Here is a 19,424-nt window from a genome sequence, read left to right on the forward strand (position 1 = left end):
GCCCTGGCTCGGGACGGGCCGCGCTGACAGAGGAAGGCAAAACGCGGGGCTGGTTCTGCGCCGCTTATCAGATGGGGCTGGAAAACAACAGGCTCTTGGCAGTGCTTCGCCCACCCCAGGATGCTCTTCAGGCTGCTCTCGTGCACCACAAACTCTGATTCTTAAACCCAGACATTTTCCTCCTGTCCGCGGCTCTTCTCATCCTTTACCTTTCTTCTTCCCTGTTTTATTTCCTGTGTCCTGATGCTTCTGTCGCATTCCCCAGGGCTCGCTTTGCTGCTGGAACCGGCTCCTTCTGCTCGTGCATCGCTACCTGCTGGGGCAGCCGGTGGGCCAGGAAGAGCCAGGTCTCACCTGCCTGCACTGTCCCGACCTCCCCTCTCCTCCCCTCCCTGCAGGCAGGGCTCAGCTCTCCCAGAGCATCTCCTGGCCAGGCAGAGATGACACTCTCCACCCTGAAGGAAAGTCCTTTTGGGGCTGTGAGAGCAAAGCAAGTGCTGGGGCAGTCCCCAGTGAGTGTTAAAATTCCTTTTCCATTCAGATGTGCTGTCCATTCTCTCCTCACCCACTCTGGTCTGACTGCCTGAGCCTGCACCCTAAACACCCACAGAGCTGCTATTAAGGGACATTAATTGTTCCCATAGGATAATTAATGTGAATTCCGATGAAAGTTGTTGTCCTTGGTCAAAATAAAGTACAGATCCCAGTGATCCACCCAGAGCAGCCTGGCAGGGATCTGGGTGATGGATGGCTCCGAAATACCACAGGGAAGATGACGTGGACACCTCATCCATCTTTCCATGGCGGGCCCTGAACTTGGAGCACGCAGGCTGTGAGGGTGGGATGGGGGGAACAGCTGGGAGCGCACAGCCCCAGCACGGACATGGCTCCGAGCCCGGAGCGCGGGGCCTGCTGAGCCAGCAGCATTCCTGCCGTGCTCCTCCTCCAATTCCCACCTGGGACAGGGGCAGGACACCTCACCTCCTTCCCTCGTGCACGGAGAGACTGGGCAGTGCTCTCGCCACTCCGTGAGGCACCACCAACAAATCTGTGCCTATTTCTCGCTGGCAGAGAGTTTCCCAGGCCAGCACATCAAAAAGGATAAATTTGCTGTAAAACAACCCCACAGAGCCGGGCTGCTCCCAGCCTGGGTCACTGCACTGCCTGCTCCTGCCCCTCATGGCATTTTTGCCCTTTCCCGGGGAAATTTGGGATGCTGGGTGTAGGCCCTGGGCTCTCCATCCTCTCCCCAAACGGGAGATGCAGCAGCTTTGATCCTCAAGAAGAGATTCTCAAGGTTGCTCCCCCCTACCTGTATTGGAATTTCCACTCACCTGCCCACACAATCTCTTTTTGCTGCTTATTTTTGGCAGAAGATGGCCAAGGTCTCACGGGCTCATCCATTAGCAGCCCCTCCGTCCCCAGGGGAACAGGAACTGGGCTCAGGGTTGTGATTCCCTGTGCAGCATCCCCAGGTGTCCTGTCTCAGCCCTAGAGGGGATCTTTCTCTGTCAGCAACCACAGCCTGGGTGACAACAGGTGTTGGGCAAAGCCAGAGGCCCCTTCCAGTCCTTCTGTGAAATAATTTAGAAAAATCCTGTACTTCCAGGAGAGAGTGAAATAAAGGTTTGCTTCTTCCCTGCTCTCCAATCCTCTGCCCAGGTGGGGGATGCAGACACAATTTTCAACCCTCTCGTCACCCACAAGACATTTTGAAAAGGTTGGAAAGGGAAATTTCTGCCTGTGGAAGCTTCTGCCCAGGAAGACTTCTTCCATGGCCTTACAGTTGTGTGTGGCACATGAATCCAGGCTCCTTCCCTGCCTGTTCCTTTCTCCGCCCCCTGTAATCCCGGCGATGCAGGAGGTGCCTCTTGTGAGCAGCAGTTCTGTGCCCAGTTTGTGCTGTCGATGCCCCTCATGCCAGCTGAGTCCCAGAACAAAATAATCTCTCTGCCCACATCACTGCATCAATTTTTAAACTCCAGGCTTCACTAAAACCAGCCGTGTACAAAACATTCCATAAATTCATCCCCCAGCAGAGCTGAGTGTCTCTGCCATTCCCGTGTTCTCCCGGGTCAGTCTGTTTCTTTAGTATCTCCCAAAAGAAGACAGGAATTTTCCCTTTCCATCATTAATTCCCTGTTTTCTGCTGAGCCTAAAGCAAATTCCCACTCAGTGTGGGATTGAGCCCCTCCGCGCCACTGGTCCCTCTGCTCTGCCTATGATGGAGCGGGAGCGGCCGAGTCCCTGCTCCGTTCCCTCCCTCTGCCCGGGCCGAGAGCAGGAAAAGCCTCCCTGTCTCCTTATCAGTCCCCAGGGCATCCTAATCCCCTTATAAATGAAATCCATTATACAGATATCTTTTTAAAAGCCTGCCTGTCACTCCAGCCAGCGCCATCGCAGCTCTCCGGACGCTTTCGAGCGCGGTCAGCGGCGATCAGTCTGCCGCGGGCAGAGCCGGGACTGCCCCGGGTGAGGATCCGGCCCGTCCCTGTCCCTGTCCCTGTCCCTGTCCCTGTCCCTGTCCCTGTCCCTGTCCCTGTCCCTGTCCCGTGGTCTGATCCCTGCTCACACGCGGAGCCTGTCCCCGTCCCGCCGGGCTGCAGAGCCAGGCTGAGCCGTGCCAGCCCCGGCCGTGCCCGCTCCGTGCGGGAGCCGCGGGGATCTGGCAGGGATGCTCGGGACGGGAGCTCGGCTTATGCAAAGCAAATGTTTCCTGCTGATGGCAGCGGCAGAGGCCAAACGGCGGCCGCTGCTGCAGAGGCACCCTGGGGACGGAGCAGATGTAGCTCTGCCACATCCGAGCCCCGTCCCGGCTCTGAGCCCTCCGCACGGGCCGATCCTGGCATCAAATCCTCTCCCTTCTCTCCCGAAACACGGGGGGAGCCTGTTCGGTGCAACCATGAACGTGCTGCAAATAAATCACCCTGGCGAGGCTGAGGCTGTGAACCCCCCGAGTGCTGGGGCGCAGCCGTGCCGCGGGGCTGGTGTGTCCTGTGCCCCAGGCAGCAGTGCCGGCGCTCTCTAGGAAAAGGTGGATGTTGGATTTGACGGCTCCCAGGGCTGTTTTGGGGTTTTGGTTTGGGCTGGGTTTTCTTTTTTTCGCTGTTTGACAGCAACAAGTGGCCAAATGACCCTCAGCCTCTGCAGTGCCAGGCAGGTACCCAGACTGTTCCAGCCATCCTGACCCACGATCTCCTTTGCCCTGGATGTCGCCCAGGACAAAACTGGTGGAGGAAAAAACTCAACACCGCACCGTGAAATCCTCCAGAAAGTCCTCAATAAAACTCTGCTTGCACAGCCCAACCACAGAACGTATACAGACAGGATGGGAACTGGGAAGGCTTTTGAAGTGGAGGTGATCGATCAGGGTAGAAAAGGAATCACCTAAATTTAATAAGAGACACCAGGAACTCCCTGGAATGAAATCCCGCAGTCCCATAAAAAGCACAAGAGCCTCGAAAACCACTACCAAAAAAACTGGGTGTCACAAAAGGGAGAGGCAGGAGAGATTTAAGCCAAAAAGGCATCAACTCTCAGTTGGTCACAAAAATCCATCTCCCATCCCTGAGGATGAAGGGGAGATAAATTAAGAATATAAAGACAAATTCGTGTGCTCAGCTGCTGCCACTTCACAGGCCAGATAGAAATCCCAGAATTCTGGGAGTGCTTTTACAGGCAGTGGGGATTCCAGAGCCCTCGGGTGCTTTTTGCTGCATCCCTGGAGAGGCAGCACGTCCCCCCGGGCAGGCACAGGGAATTTGCGAGGCGAAGACAGCGGAGGCTGAATAAGGATGACATGATTTGGCCCAGAAAGAGGAGGGCAGAGATTAGCCGTGGACAAGCTCAAGGGAAGGCAAGTGTCCAACCCGGAGTGCCAAGCCTGGTTTTGTTTTAGCCTTAACTGCGCTTTTTTGTTTGTTTGTTTGTTGGTGTAAAAACCTTTCTGTTGGAAATCAGTTTAACTTTAAGCTTCCTGAGAATAAAAGCCTGTGAGAAAGCTCTGCCCATGCGAGGCTCCCTTGGGAGGCTACAATGGAAGCCTCAGCAGCTCATGGGCCCAAATTTCTATGGCTACAGCACCCATCTGCTCAGCAATACAGTTATCCCTGCTCGTGCGCTTCCCCATGCAGCACGATGTGCCGGGAGCTGCACCAGGAGGGGCTGGAAAGGACCTGTGGCTTCATGGATGGCACATGGAGCCACAAGAAGTCCAGCCCTCGCAAGGTCTGGTGCAGTTGCTGGTGAAGCTCCCCCAGTTGCAGTTTCCTGAGCACAAGGATGCTGCAATAATGCTTTGTGCCTTTCTTAACCAAATCCAAAGGATTTTACAGAGCCCTCACCTTTGCTCCCTATAAAAGGGGAAATTGAGGCCCAGGACAAACCTGGATATCATAAATTATGAGCATTCCTGTTATCATCAGGAGGTAACGGGCAGCACCACCACAGAGCAGCTCCAAACCCACCTGAAACCCTGGCTGGATGCAGCCACAGGCAGAGCTGTGTTGTGCTGCCACATGCAGGCACCAGCGACGGCCTCGGGTGGAAAAAGGAGGTTACACTGTGGGGATCCTGCTCTGGCACCCTGGGTGTCCTCTGTAGGACCCTGGGGATCCTGCAGGGGCAGTTTGGGGTTCCGGCTCAGAGCCTCTCTGCTCAGGTTGGGATTGTGGCTGATTCTCCAAGCAAGAAGGGATGGATGCTTGCACCTTCCCCATCCCTCTGGAACAGACATGGCCATGAGCAGGGTGAACATGGGGACACTCAGACTCCTTTTCTCCTCACAGAGGGATTTGCAAAACCATTTTATTCCTCTGACCCCCATGCCACCATGGAACTGCAGGAGCAGAGGGTTCAGTGGATGTGCCCTGTGTGCCCAGGTCCCTGCCAGCTCTGCCAGTCCCAGCCACACTCCCCTTCCCACTGCTGCAGCCAGTGCCTCTGTCCCTGTGTTCCCCTCAGGACCTACACAGCCCTGACCACCACAGGAGAGGAGAAGACAGAAAGGACATCTCCCACCAGCCCAGCCCTTCTGGTCAGATGTGCCTCAGCCACTGTGAGTTGTTGTCAGCCCCTGGTGGCCCAGGCCTCGCTCTGGCTCCCTGCACTGCCCGGCTCTGGGGTGCCTGGACCCTGCAGACAGGCGCTGGCTCACAAGAAATCCCTGCAGGGACCGTCCAGAGGGACAGAGTCAAAGCCACCACCAGCTTGACTCCTTCCATTTGGAGGCCAAGGAGAATGGGCAGGAATCATCTCATGGGGCTCCCCAATATCCCTCTGTGCCAGCCTGGGGAAAATGGCTACAGACAGGATGGGAACTGGGAAGGCTTCTGAGGGGGAGGTGATTAGTGCAGGGTAAAGGAAAGGAACCACCTGAATTTAATAAGGGACATCAGGAACTCCCTGGCATGAAATCCCTCCCATCCCTCCGTGCGAGCGGAGCGAGAGGAGCTGGCTGTGTGGGAGGATTTGATTTCCCTGGTTGTGATGTGGGTGGAGGGGCCCCGTTTGCTATTTCAGCAAGCACTGCCCTGCAGATGCCTCCCTGGACCACCACGGAGGCGATAAAGCCCCAGGTTTGACTGGAAGGAAGCTTTTCATTGGGAGTGTTTGGCGGGTGCTTCTCTCAGAGTTCCTGGTCAACTCCTTGTCTGAGGTGAAGTTTTCTTTCCGCTGAATAAGGAACTTGCTCGGAAATTGCTCTGACATGAGACACATCCCAGCCTGGGAACCCTTCGGCAGCGGAGCAGAGCCTGTCCAACACCAGGCTCCCCGTGCTGCCTGTGCCAAATCCCCTATCTGGGAACACAATGTGTTTCCTTTCTCTCCCTGCGCTCGCTCCCGGCTTTGTTAAACGCTCTCAAGGCATCGCAGAGGGCCAAAATCCGAGCGGCGCCCAGCACCTGCAGCCACCGCTGACGTCAGGAACACGTGCAGGTGCCGGGAGCATCTCCTGGCTCCACGGGGGAAAGGCCGTGGGGATCCAGAGCCGGCACTGGAGATGGAGCCTGGAGTTCTCCAAGTGCCTGTCAGCGGGATGCAGCCTGGGCTTGTCTAGTAGTGCTGTATCCCAGGCAAAGGTGCTCTATGCAAACTGCTTGGCCGGGTTCATTCCCAGCCCTCTAAATAGCATCGTGATTCTGGAGGAATAGTGGAATTGTGGAGAAACGGGCAGTTTGGTGCCCGTTGTGTTTTAGCGCTGTTAAATCTGATCAAAGACCCTGCCTGCAATCTCCTGTGTCCACACAAGCTCACCAGCAGCTGGGCTCTGACAGCGTTTTAGCTCAGACCTTTCCCAGCTGCAGTCTCCTCTCCCGGGGGAGCTGGAAGCTGCATCAGGACAGACTGGGCTGGAGAAGGGGGCTTGGGCTGGACCAGCGCTGAGCAGCGAGCCAGCCCAGCGGCGCTGGAAAGAGGCAGGATGGAGAACAGACCTCCGAGCTCTTCTCCAAGCTGAGTCCTCCCTGGAGCACTCCGGCTCCCAGGCGCCCGGCCAAAGCCCAGCTCTACGTGGATGAGTTACTTGCCAGGTGAAGCTGATGGGAACCTGAAGCTGTGAAAAGCTCTGCGGGAGCAGATCCCTGAAGAAAATCTCCTTGGGACAAGCCCTGTCCTCTCCATGTGCAGTGCTGGGATCTCGCAAGGAGCTATAAAGAAAAAATCGATCTGGCTGGCAAAAACTGTTCCCGTGGGAAATTTTGACTTTCTGTCAGAAACTCCAGAGCATTTCTTTCTCAGCCCCAAATAAGCATGAATAGGAACAAAGATTCAGTTTTGGCAGGGGGAATGGGCTTACCAAAGAAAACACCCAAAATTTTTAAGCAAAGCAGACACATTCTGTAATTTTTATCCTTGGATGAAAAGAAAAATAAAAACTCCCAACGATTTTCCAGAAAGGAAAAAAGTAAATTCAGTGAAAAACAATAAAAAATAGCGCAACCAGCTCTCCCACCGCTACTTGGTGCAAATTCAGCTGATTCGGCTGATTCACCTTTCCCTCAGCACGGCGGCTCAGGGCGCTGGGATCCCTGTGCAGCGCTGGAAGGAGCCTCCAGCGAGCGGCGGCAGCGGCGGCAGCAGCTCCCCGCTCGTCCCCTGCCCCTGCCCGGCGCAGGCGGCTCCGCAGCCCCCGCTGACCCCCGGCCTGACTTTCTCTGGGGATTTGGGAGAGAAACCAGGGTGGGCCGGCGGTCATGAGCGAGTGGGTGGGAGCTGAATGGGGTTATTGTGATCTTTATCTGGGGGGATTACTCCAGGCGGTGTGGGCTTGGCAGGGCAGCGCGGGTTTTTGGCCGTGGCTGGTTTTACAGACAGATAGGTGCGGCCCCAGGGAAGGAGCAGCAGGACTGGGCTACGGAAAATTGTTTTACGGTAGCTTCATCCTTGCAAAACATTCACTTCCCAGCAAAGCCGGTGGAAAAGGAAAAAACAGAGCGATTTTCGTTTGCAGAAGCCTGACGCGTCTAGGACTGCACATGGTCTGAAATGCAAAGCCTGGCATAAAAGTGACACATTTTACTGGAAACTGGAACTTGCTTCCCTTTTATTGGAAATAAATTGGAAGGGGGAAGGATGGTAGGAGCACGGCGCCAGCACAATAACTGAATAGAAGCGCTTTAGGAGCATTTGGGGATCTTGCAAAGCATTTGGGGATCTCGATAGCACCTCGAGACCGCACCGTAATTCACGGCATCGCTGATAGCGATGACTCTGCAGACAGGGAGCGGCGCTGAGGCTGGGAGAGCCGGAGCCCTCCTGCCCCCCCGGCCTCGCTGCTGGGCAAGAGACAGCGCTGGGAAGTAAGCGAGACTCGGAGCTCCGTCCCCGAGCGCTGCCGGGACCCGCGGGACAGCGGAAAAGCAAACCCGGAGCTGACCCCGGCGGCCGAGGGGCACCCGCCGCTCTCCCTGGGGACGCGGCACCTCCCGGCCGCTTCCCCCGTCCCGACGGGACCCGCAGCCCGGGGGCTCCGCGGCGGGGCCGAGCATCCTCCCGAGGCTGCCGGGACCCCGCGCCCGCCCCCGGAGCCGCCACCGCTTGTGCCCCGGTGCCACCGGGCCGCGGGAGCGGGCCCCTGTCCCTGCCAGATAACCCGGCTTGGCCGTGCCTCCCTGGTGAAGACGCCGGCGAAGAAATTGCGCTCTCTGCAAGGGGCACATCTGATTGTGATTTGGGGGAAAAAAAAGAAAAAAAAAAAGAAAAAAAAAGAAAAAAAAAAAAAAAAGAAAAAAGGAAAGAAAGAAAAAAAGGAAAAAAAAAAAAAAAAGCGGCCAACCCCGGCCGCTCGGCTAGGGTTTTTTCCTATCGTCGGAGTTGCAAATATTTTGGAAGACAGGACCGTGTTTTCCGTGTAAACAAGGCGGCGGCGGCTGCGGGCGGCGGGGCCGGGACTGCTCTCCGCGGGGCCGGGGGGTCTCGGCGCGGGGAGCCGAGCCCAGTCCGGGGCATCCCAGCCCCGGGGCCGGGTCCCCACGGGCACACGGCTGAGCACCGGCCCCCTAAACCGCGAGCAGAGTAGCGGCAGCGCGCGGGGATCCCGATGGGAAGCGGGGGTGGAAGACGGGAGGGAACATTCGGCGGAATGTGTGGGGACTCACGGGGAAGAACTCCCCAAACCCTTAACCCTTATCCACCCCGGCAGAGGCGAGGGACACTCCGTCTCCGCCCGGGGACAGCCAGCACAGCGCGTGTTTCTCGCTCGAGATGGATCGAACCGGCTGCTGCCCACTTCTCATTTGGCCCTGGGGCTCGCTCATGTCCCCGCCGCCGCCTCCCAGGGCCGCCCGCACCTCCTGAGGATGTAGGGACAGGAGCTGCAGGCTTTGCCGGGTTTCCCTGCCCTGCTCCCGGCCACCTTCCCTCTCCGGAAAGGGCCAGAGCCCGTCCCCGTCCCGCCCGGGCGCGGAGCCTCTAGGGCTTTGCGGCGGCTCTGAGCCCGTGTCCCGGGGAAGAGAGCGCGGCTGCGGAAGCTCCGGGATCCCCGGACTGGAGCCGGGCCGTGGGCTGCGGGTCCCCCGGCCAGGACCTGCCCGGGATCGGAGACCGGAGACAGGCCAGGGGCCCCCCGGGCCTCTCCGGACACGAACGGCGTTTCCCTGAAATCCTGAATGCCCCTTATCCCCTCTCCTGAGCTCCTTGTTTCTTCCTGCCTCTCGTTTCCGAGCCTCCCCTTGCTCTGTCCATCGGAGTCCCCAGCTAACCCTGTCCTGCTCCGCCGGGCGCCTCCGGTGTCCCCGTCCCGCGGCTCTCGGTGTCCCCTGCTCCAAATTCTGTGCCCTGCCCGGTGGTCCCAGGTTCCCCGTGCCCGCTGTTTTGCACCCGGACGTCCCTCGGTGCTGTCACCAGCGAGCTCCCGAGTACCTCAGCGTCCCCTGCCTTGAGCTGCCGGGCGCCTCAGTGTCCCGTCCCCTGCGCTGCCGGGTGCCTTCACATCCGAGGTCCCTCGTGTCCCGTCCTCATCCCTACACTCTCCGGTACCTCAGTGTCCTCCTCCTATCGCGTTCTCCATCTCCCTGAGTGTCCCTGAACGGCTCCCCGTGTCCCTGGATGTCCCCGTGCCTTTCGCTGCTGTCCCCCGCGGCTCCTTCGCTCTGCCCTCCCTCCACCTGCCCTCCGGGGACCGCCGCGCCCCGTCCCCGTCCTGCTCCCCGCCCGTGCCGGAGTGTCCGCGCCCGCGGCCGGGACTCACCCACGCACTCGTTGGCCTCCCGGGCCGTCGCTCGCTGCCAGGGCCGGTCGTAGTGGAAGGGCTTGCAGCGGTCGCACTCGGGGCCGGCCGTGTTGTGCTTGCAGTCGCACACCAAGCTGTCGTCGCGGTCCCGCACGCAGCGCGACGCGTGCCCGTTGCACTTGCAGCGCCCGCCGACCTGCAGGTCGGACACGGCGTAGAAGTAGGAGTCGCGGGCCAGCTCGGAGTCGTCCTCGCTCTCGTCGCCGAAGGTGTGCAGGCGGCTGAAGGTCACCCTGATGTCGGTGGCCGTCACCCAGTCCTGCAGCACGGGCGAGTTGTCGAAGTCGTGGGCGGTGGGGCGGCCGTCCAGGGTGCTGAAGGCGATGAGGCCGCCGGAGAGGGGCCGCACGTCGGTGTGCGAGTCGGTGCACACCGCCTCCTGCTCGTTCTGCTTCGTGATGGCGGCGCGGCTCGGCTTGTTGTACATCTTGCGGCACTGCGTGGAGTAGAACTGGAAAGGCACCCAGGTCTTGCCGTAGTCCATGGACTTGTGGATGGCCATGGACTCGGGGCGCGGCGAGCAGAACTGCAGGCTGACGTAGGTCACCTCGAATTTCTTGCCGAGGGAGAGGGTGAGGGTGACGTTGTGGGGGTACTGGACGTAGCTGTCGGACTGCCAGCAGGTCAGGTTGTGCGGGTTGTTGAGGTCGGTGAGGAAGGAGGGCGGGTGGGCGCGCTTGGGGTCGGAGGCGTTGCAGAGGTGGCAGGTGCGGACCTGCTCCTCGCCCTTCTCCGTCACCACGCAGTACCGCGACGGCGGCTTCCCGCAGGTGCTGGACACCTTCACCTCCTTCCCGAAGGCCGAGTTGACGAAGTCGGGGATGCAGCGGCGGGGCAGCCCGTGCTCGTCGTAGCAGGGGTCGGGCTGGGCGTTCTGCACGGCGAACATGTTCACGCCGTGGTAGCCGCCGCGCAGGGGCTGCGCCAGCCACGCCGCCGCCAGCAGCAGGGCCAGCGGCGCCTCCGCTCCCCTCCGCGGCATCCTGCGCGACCTCCGCGCGGCGTGGGGACAGCGGGGAGGGGGACACGGGGCAGACCGGGGAGCCGCCGCGCGACCGCGCCGCTCCGCGGGGCACCTCGGCCGGGGACGCGGTGCGGCGGCTCAGGGAGCCTGGAGCATCGCCCGCCCCGCGGCCAGCCCCGCGGAGAAAGGGGAGACCGCGACGGCAGCGGCACCACAAAAGTGGGGCTGGCGGCGGGGCTGGGTCCCGCCTGCCTCCCGCCCCGGCCCTCGCACGGAGAATGACTGGCGGTCCCAGCCCCCGCCGCGTTTGAGGTCATGCTAAAGGAGTGACATCGCGCTCAAGGAACAGAACAACGACATCCACTGGCGGCTCAGCCAGAGACGCGCACAGGCCTCGGGGAGGGCGGGGGGGGGGGGATGGGAGTGGGACAGAGCCCGCCTTGACACCGCGGTGATGGGCGCCAGCTCCGCCGCGGGGCTCCCGAGCCGCCCCGAGGAGCCGGGCAAGGACCCTTCTCCTCCTCCGCGCCCCTCTGTACCCCCGACGGGGCTGGGGGAGCCGGCCAAGGGCCCTTCTCTTCCTCTCCGCCCCTCTGTGCCCACGACGAGGCTAGGGGAACCGAGCAAGGGCCCTTCTCTTCCCCTCCGCGTCCCTCTGTGGCCCCGACGGGGCTGGGGTAGCCGCGGCCTCCCGCGCCCCGTAGCTGGGGATACTCCGTGGGCGCGGAGTGCGAAGGGGGGAAGAGGCCGGAAGGAGCCCCCGCTCACCTGTGGGGATACCGGTGGGATCAGGGTGGGCACGTCTCCCACCTGGTCCCTGCTGGCCTCCCCTCCCCTCCCGGCCCAGACAGGGACTGGTCCCCTCAGCGCCGTCGGAAGGGGCACCGGTCCCAGCGGGGTCCCACAGTCTTCACCCCTGGGACAGAAAACCCAGTGCCGGGGAAGTTTAATGGGGGAAAACAGCACGAGAACTACTGGGCCTGGCGAGCCTCGGAAGGCTGTCTTAGGGGGCTGATCTCGGCGAAGAGGGGCAGTCTCTCTACCACAGCCCCGGGACAGACCGGGCACAAGGGGCTGCGGGGCGCCTCTTGCCGCCCCCGCATGGCTCTGCAGCTTGTCGGCTCACCCGTTAAGGCGAGGAAGGGGTTAAAGGGCGGCACTTGTCCCGCACCGGGCCGTGGCCCAGCCCCGGCCTCCCCTTCCCACCCACCCTGCGGATCCCAGGTGCCGAGGGGCCGTTTCCCCCGGGATCCACTCCGGCTCCGCTCTTCCCTCCGTGATCCCGCCGGCGACACAGCCCGGAGGTCCCGGAGGGACGGTCCCGGGAGTGAGCCGAGAGTTTCCTTCCCTCGGCTCCCGACCGCCCCGCTCGCCCCCCCTCCCTCCCTCTTTCATTAAAAGGGCACTTTTATTTTTCCAACGGAGGTGCCCTCTCTCGGAGCGCTGCCCACGCCGTGTCACTCAAGCGGCCGGGCCCTGGCACGGCAGCGCGGTCCCCTCCCCGGAGAGCCTCGGCGGGGCGGCCCGAGGGGACGAGGGCTGCCCGGGCAGCGGCGAGCCCCAGGCCGGCCTCCGCCCCCTCTTCTCCGCCCGCCCCTCTTCCCGCTTTGAATTCCTTGCCACCGAGCTGAATAAAAGTGGTTCTTGTAAATTGAATTAGTGCCTGATTAATCTGCTCCCGGGCCTGCTAGCCCAGCGGGGCGTCTTTGGCAATGCAACCGCCTTCCCTGCAGGGCAGCGGGGCTTCGCAGCCTCCCTGCCCCCATCGCTCCCCCCGGACCCCCCCAGCCGCCCCTCGAGCCCCGTCGCTCCCGGGATTTGTTAACTCTTCCCGGGGAACCAGCCCCCTCCGTCCCGCTCCCGGCGCCCTCCATCGCCGGGGGAAGAGGCGAGGTGTGCGTGGACGGGGAAGCCGGGACTGGGGGTGTCCGGTCCCTCTGGTCCCACCCGAGCCACCCAGGGGCTCGGCCGCAGCCCGGCACACCCGGGACACTCAGGGACAGTCCCGGGATACCGCAGCCCCGGAGGAAGTTTTAACCCCACTCCTGAATGGCGGCCCCATTTGCAGAATTGGGAAGGGAGGTGTGTGCTCCCGTCCAGCTCTGGGAGGGCACCTCAAGCAGGGAGCGGGATGACTCAGACTAAACTGTCCCGGACCGTGGGGGTCAGGCCGGAGGCTGCGGGAGGCCCCGGGACATCACTGGGCCCGGCGGACAACGGGAACGCCCAGCCCAGAGCCCCAGGCTCGGGCCCGCAGACCCCTCCAGTGCCTGCCGTGAGCATCCCCGCTCGTCGTTCGTGATCCCTCGCTTTACCCGCCTGGCGCTTTTCCTTCGCTCACGCGTGTCCGGGAGCAGCTCTCGCCGCGGGTTCCCTGTCCGCCCGTGACGGGGCCGTGCCGGGGCTGCAGAGGGACTCGGGGACGGCTCCTGTGCCCGGGAGGGACCCGCGGGGTGCTCGCGGTGCAGCAGGTGCCGCTGCCAGGCCCCGCTTTACTCGGGGGAAAGATGCAGGTTTTTCTCTGGACGCTCCCGGACCCTCTCGCTGGCCCGACCGCGGCCCCGGGAATGCCCCCGGTGCGCAGGGCAGGGCTGCGTTTCTTTAAAACCCCTGAGGGTTCCTAAAAAGGTCGCCCGGCGGCCTCGCAAAGCCCGCACGGTCCTTCACCGCCTCACAGCAAAAACTGGGGTGAATCTAAGGAAAGCTGGCCCCTGCGGAAGTCCCCCGCCAAGCCGAGATGCTGCCTAATCCCATTAGCAGGGTGTTAATTTAACAACCTCCGGCGCTGCCGGGCGCGGGACTCCGCGCTGCCCGCCGGCGTTCCCGGGGCTGCGGATCTCGCCTCCCTCCTGCCCTTCTCGCTGGGTTTATTCGGTGTTTCACAACCCCCGGGGTTTGTAATGGCTCTTGCGGTCATTAACGTGATTTACTGAGGCTTTCTCCTCTAATTACCTCGCCCTCGAGCTATTAAATGCATGTGAGCAGCTCGGCAGGGACCGAGGCACAGCTCGCCGGGCCCGCGCCCGAGTCTGCCGGGCCCTGCCAGAGCAGGGGCCTGGGGCCGTCCCGGGAGGATGGAGCGGGGCAATGCTCGGGCCGCCAAGCCGTGCTCTCCACGGATAGCCCCCACTTCGAATGTGATTCTCCTGACATGAAGCACCAGCCAGTCCCGGCCCTGTCCTGCCTCGTGAGGGGACGGGTCCTTGCCGAAGGCAGCCCCGGCGAGACGCCGAAGCATCTCCGGTACCAGCACCGGGGCCGGAGCACTGCTGGGACCAACACCGGGGCCGGAGCCTCGCTGGGACCAGCACTGGACAAGCTCCGGTACCTGCACTAGAACGAAACACCGCTGGGACCAGCACCGGGAGCAAAGGACTGCTGAGACCACAGCGGAGCATCCTCTCCGGTGCCCTGGTCCCTGCCCGGGAGCGCGGCGGGGCCCGTGCAGGCCCCGGGGCTGAGCGGAGCGGCCCCGTTCCCCCGCGTTTGGCCCGGGAGTAGCCCCAGGGACGGAGAACCGGGAAGGGCTTTATTTCAGCTGCACCGGGGGCAGCGGGAAAGGCGGCCCCGGCGCTCGGAGCCTGTTTTAAAAGTCAAATGGCTTCGGGTGCAGGAGCTCGTCCTCCTCCCCGGGAACAATGCGCTGCTCCTCGCCCACCTCCCCCAGCACCGCCCGGGCTTGGAGGAGGGAGGGGGAAAGCCCGAGCCGCTCTTCTCCTCCTCGGCTCTCGGGGGGCCGTTCCCCGGCGGGACCGGGAGCGGCTGGAAAAGCAGAGAAGACCCGGGTTGAAATAATCAGGAGCGATTTATTCCCCTGGAGTGACAGTTCTTTTGAGCAGTTGCCGAATGGCAGTTTCTGTCTTTCTGAAAGCTTTTCTTCCAGATTCTGTTCAGATTAGGCTGGGGAGATGAATGAGGCCATTATCCAGCCCAGTAGCTATTCTGAAATGCCAAATTAATTACCAAGGGCTAAATCAAGGCGATGGGGGCTGGAGGGGAGAGGGGGGCAGCGGTTTGAGGTGTGAAAATATCTCCTCGATCTCTTAAACACGGGCACGGCGGGCGGCCCGGGTTGCTCCCCTCAAAGCCCCCAAACTTCACTCCGCAAGCGCGGGGGCAGCTGCGGCCGGAGCCGGGCGGAGCGGCCGAGGAGATGCCGCGGGTCGCGCTCCGGGTCCCCTGCCCCGGCTCCGGCACGACCCCGCTGCTGCCGCTTCTCCCACCTCCGGCGGGGCCGCCGCGCCCCGCGGACTCCGGGCGGGGCTGAACCGGGGTCCGGCGTCCCCTCCGGGCACTCCCCGTCACCCGCCCGCTGCCCGTGACAGGGACTCTCCCTCACCCGTGCGCCGGTGCCGGAGCGCCGGGAGGAGCAGCCCCGCTGCCCCCAACCCCGTTTGCAGCGGTCCATGGGCGGCTGAGCCGCCAGGGGGAGAGCCCGGGGCATTCCTGAATTCCCTCAGCTCCGAAGGGCCGGCTCGGGGATGCGAAAATGATCAGCCGGTCTCTTCTTTGCGATGGGAGAGGGAAGGGCGAGGGCGAAGGATTGTGCAGGGATGCTGATCCATAACTCGTTTAGCGTTGCTTGGCTTGGAGGGTCATAGAAACACCGCGGAGAAAGGGGAGACAGGGAATTAGGGAAGAAGGCACCGCTGGTTCTTGTTTCCGGACCGATGTCTCTCTGCCAGCACAGATGACAACATTTGCACATGACATTTAATCCTCCACCCTAAAGCTCTGTGGCTCTCGGCAGGCAGTTATTGTTATTATTGTCGCTCTAATATTTACTTGCTCCCCAACGAGTGTAATTTCCCCGATCGCTTTGTAGGTCTTTGGCCCCTAATCCAGTTTTCAGTTCCCGGGAGACCACACCTCTGGCTCCTCTCATTCATGGGAAAAAAAAAAAAAAAAAAAAAAAAAAAAAAAAAAAAAAAAAAAAAAAAAAGAAGAAGAAGAAGAAGAAAACCACACCCAAACAAAACCAAAACAAATCAAACCCCAACGAATTTTACATTAAAAAGTAACCGTTCAGGGAACGGCGGGTCGAGCCTGACTATCCGTTTGGGATGGGGGGAGTTGGACACGGGGCTGATGCTGAATCCCCTGCAGATGCCCACGGTCAGTGAGGGACATCCCGGCTCAGCCTGGGCAGCGGCAACAGCAGAGCCAGGCAAGACTTTTCCTCACACTCGACTGTCCTTGCAAACGAGGAATAAGTACCGAGGAGATTTCCCAGGGGCTGAGAAGTGGGCTGGAGAAGGAATCAAGCCGTTAATGTAAATTGGCCGTGGCTGGCAGAGACCACTGAACACTGGGCTATTCAGCATCTCTGTGAACTTCTAATGATCACTCGGTTTTCAATTACACACCCACAATTGCCACCAAGTGAGATAAGCCTCCGGAATACTATATTTTCTCTTGCAAAATGTCTTCTTTAGGGCAGGCAGGCTGGGAAGCTCCGTGAGTAATATTTAATTTATTTTCAACAGAGCTGCGGGACACCCAGCAGCCAGGAGAGCTCCGGGCTGGCCCGAACAGGAGCCGGAGCGGCTCAGGCGCTCCCGGGAACTCGCAGGTGGTTTCAGCCGCTGCAGCACTGCGGGTCCCAGATATCCGCAGGAAAACAGGGGCGCTCCTGGATGGCAAAGTTGTCAAACCCTTTGATTTATTTTTGTGCTTCCCTACGGAAACAACGGCTTCGTTTGGATGGCTGCAGATGGAGACAACATAAACAAGGCAGCCTAGGCTGGGAAATGCTGCCGTGTGCTGGACACGCTGCCGGGGGCTCATCCAGGGAAAAACGGGTCCTGGAACACGCGCAGAGCCTCCGGAGCCCAGCTCCTCCTGCACCCCAAACAAGGCTACCCTACATTTGAAAGCTGTTTCCAAGTTAGAATTACTTTTCTGAGCAATACATTACAGGGATGGGACAAGAGGGACTCGGTGGCCTCACAACAATGTTCTGAGCTCCAGGGGAAAGAAATCCCCCAACTGGGAGCTCGGGCCACTGGGAATGCCCCAGCACTGCTGGAGAAACCTCCCTGCACTGAACTGATGGAGGTCTGGCAGGATCCCTGCACTGACGCAGGGAACATCCCTGCATGTTTCTGTAACCTCGATTTCAGGGAACTGCAGGACTCTGCTGCCAGGCTGAGGTGTGGGAGATGTGGGTGAAGGAAGCAGGTTTGGGTCTGGAAGAGGCAGATTTCTGTATAAATATTCCTGGGGATCTGTGTGGAGAGGAAGGGATGGGGACTTCCACTTTATTCAGCAAAATGTTTAATTCAGAGAGACTTCACTGAGGTTTTGGTGCCACTCTGCAGATCTCAGTTTTAGATCCACCTGGATCTCAGGGACCTGAAGCAACTCCACCCATTGCAAAGGGCTTCCTACTCCACTGTTTGGGAGTATTCCCTTTCTATCCAGTATTTGTGGGTCTGACTGACAGAGGGACACCCGAGCAATTCACAAATCCCCACCACCAAGGTCTAAGAGACCACCCAGCTCAGGTGCCATGAGGGCTTTTGGGGACTCAGAGTGAGCATCGCTGCCCCAAAGCACCCAGTTTTGACCCAACCTCGCATTTTGCACAGGAGTTTGATGTCTCCAACTCCGGCTGCCCCTTCACTTCCCCCTGGCACTGCCCAGGACTCTCTGGAGCAGCAGCTCCAGAGAGTCCTGGGCACTTCGAGCTGCTCCCCTGGGAGAAAACCAGCCTTGACTGAGAACCATCCCCACCTGGGCCCTGCCGAGGGCGGATAACAGCAAACAAAGCCTTTTCCTTTTGATCTGAGCCCAGTATTACTCAGAGAAAATAGATCCCTTTGCTCACTGCCTTAAGTTGCTTTAGCAAGGTCTGAGCAGCAATCCCAGCAGAAGAGCTGCGGTGCTGAGGGAATGAAGATGGAGAGGGCCAGACTGGTCCAGAGCAAAGAGAGACCAGGCAGGACAGGGAGCCCCAGCTGTGCTGAGGGCAGGGACAGTGCAATGAGCAGTGAACCACGGTCCTTTAAAATAACAAACGTTCCTTTAAAATAATTAAACTGAGGGGAGACAGCTCCTCACCTACATTGCAGAATTACTTCTGGGCACAGTGAACACTACTGGTATCACTCCGTGTGGGAGTTTTTTTGGCTCTGGCATGAGAAACTGGCCCATGCAGAGATTTTCTGTCTCGACAGAGACTGTTTAGGGGAAGGACCCGTGGAAGGTGGTGGAGCTGAAACCCAGATCTCAGCGGGAATGTTCCTCCCCTGTGAAAAGGAACTCGATCTCCTTAAGCTGCTGTAAGGTAAAGGTGGAACCTGGGCTGGGCTTCCAAGGGAGAGGGAGGGAGCGTGGCAGAAACTGGGGCCAGAACAGGCAGGGCAGGGTGGATTTCAGCAACCTAAGGAGCACGATTATCGAAACATGGATCCCCAGAGCCTCCAGATTCCCAGGTAACTCCCTTTGCCAGATAATTAACTCTTCTCCAACATTCCCTCTGCAGTGATAAGTGGGCCCGTGGGACACAGCTCCGACTGCAGCTGGGACAGTCCCGGGGCAGGCTCTGTTTCAGCATTGCAGATGAAGCGGGAGTTTTATTGCTTTTTTTTGTTTGTTTGTTTGTTTGTGGGTTTTTTCGTTTTTTGTGGTTTTTTTTTTTTTTTGGTTTTTTTTTTTTTTTTTTGGTTTTTTTGTTTTGTTTTTTTGTTTAGAAGTTATATATATATATATATATATATATATATATATATATATATATACACACCAAAAAGCTTTCTATTCCCTGAGGGAAAGAGTGGCAGATTTGTAGGGATTGAGCCAGCAAAGGGGGTCATGCCACAACCCCATCCATGTTTTGGCTTTGTATCTTCCTTAAGGGAAGTGTCCTCTGGATATCAGACAGGGTACCGTGCGTGCGGGGGCCTTCCTGGCACCCCAAAATCAGGGGAGGCCGCCGAGAGGGTGCTGGGAGCAAGCCCTGGCCCAGCCCCGAGCAGAGCCCCGCCACCTCTCAGGACGAAGTTTCCAGGACCTTCCCCAGGGCGCTGCGCAGCGTTCGGGCTCGTTTTGGCAGCCATCCTAACCTAATTATAATTAAGGATGTATTAAGCGGGGATGAAGTGGCCTTCGAGTGGCTCTAACCTTCTAATGGAGGGCTCGGGGACAGGCGGCGGGAGCGGCCCGGGCCGGGCACTGCGGCGTCCTGGGAGCTCGGACGGAGCTTTGGGGATGGCGCCACAGCTCTATCGGAGGAACCTTCCCGGGGCCTCCTCCCGGGACACAGAGCCCTCATCCCGCCCCATCCCAGGGCTGGGTTCATGCGAAGCCACCGCTGCCGCTGCTGGGCTGAGCTCTGCAGCTTTATCTCGGCGCTCTGTCCGTCCTTCCAGCCGTTCCCCAGTGCCATCCATCGCCGTGGTGCCCACGCCAGGCCAGCGGGCACGGGTGGATCTGAGCAAGCGAAGCCCAAAGCCCCGGTACGGCTCCCCCTGCGCATCATCCCCTGCGTGCTGCGGGGTCTGCACTGCCCCGAGCCCAGCCGGGCCCCCTGCCCCACTGCCCCACTGCCCCACTGCCCCTGCCCCACTGCCCCCCTGCCCCACTGCCCCCCTGCCCCACTGCCCCCCTGCCCCCTGCCCCACTGCCCCACTGCCCCACTGCTCCCCTGCCCCTGCCCCACTGCCCCACTGCCCCTGCCCCACTGCCCCTGCCCCACTGCCCCACTGCGCCACTGCCCCCTGCCCCACT

General features: G+C 60.3%; 1 protein-coding gene and 1 long non-coding RNA gene across 2 annotated transcripts in view; one reads left to right on the forward strand and one right to left on the reverse strand.

Moving 5' to 3' along the window:
- NTN1 (netrin 1) overlaps window positions 1-11,006 on the reverse strand; it is an 87,431-nt gene extending 76,425 nt beyond the window's left edge. The window contains exon 1 of the mRNA XM_063409276.1: window positions 9,689-11,006. Coding sequence (XP_063265346.1) covers window positions 9,689-10,712 — 1,024 coding nt within the window. The 5' untranslated portion in view covers window positions 10,713-11,006. The remainder of the gene's footprint in view (window positions 1-9,688) is intronic.
- Window positions 10,136-18,306, forward strand: LOC134556864 (uncharacterized). The gene is made up of 3 exons (XR_010081949.1): window positions 10,136-10,268; window positions 16,181-16,293; window positions 17,873-18,306. It is a non-coding gene; the product is annotated as an uncharacterized LOC134556864 (long non-coding RNA).
- The last annotated feature ends 1,118 nt before the right edge of the window (window positions 18,307-19,424 follow it).

The sequence above is a fragment of the Prinia subflava genome, chromosome 12 (assembly GCF_021018805.1).
Source record: "Prinia subflava isolate CZ2003 ecotype Zambia chromosome 12, Cam_Psub_1.2, whole genome shotgun sequence".
NCBI classification, from domain to species: domain Eukaryota; kingdom Metazoa; phylum Chordata; class Aves; order Passeriformes; family Cisticolidae; genus Prinia; species Prinia subflava.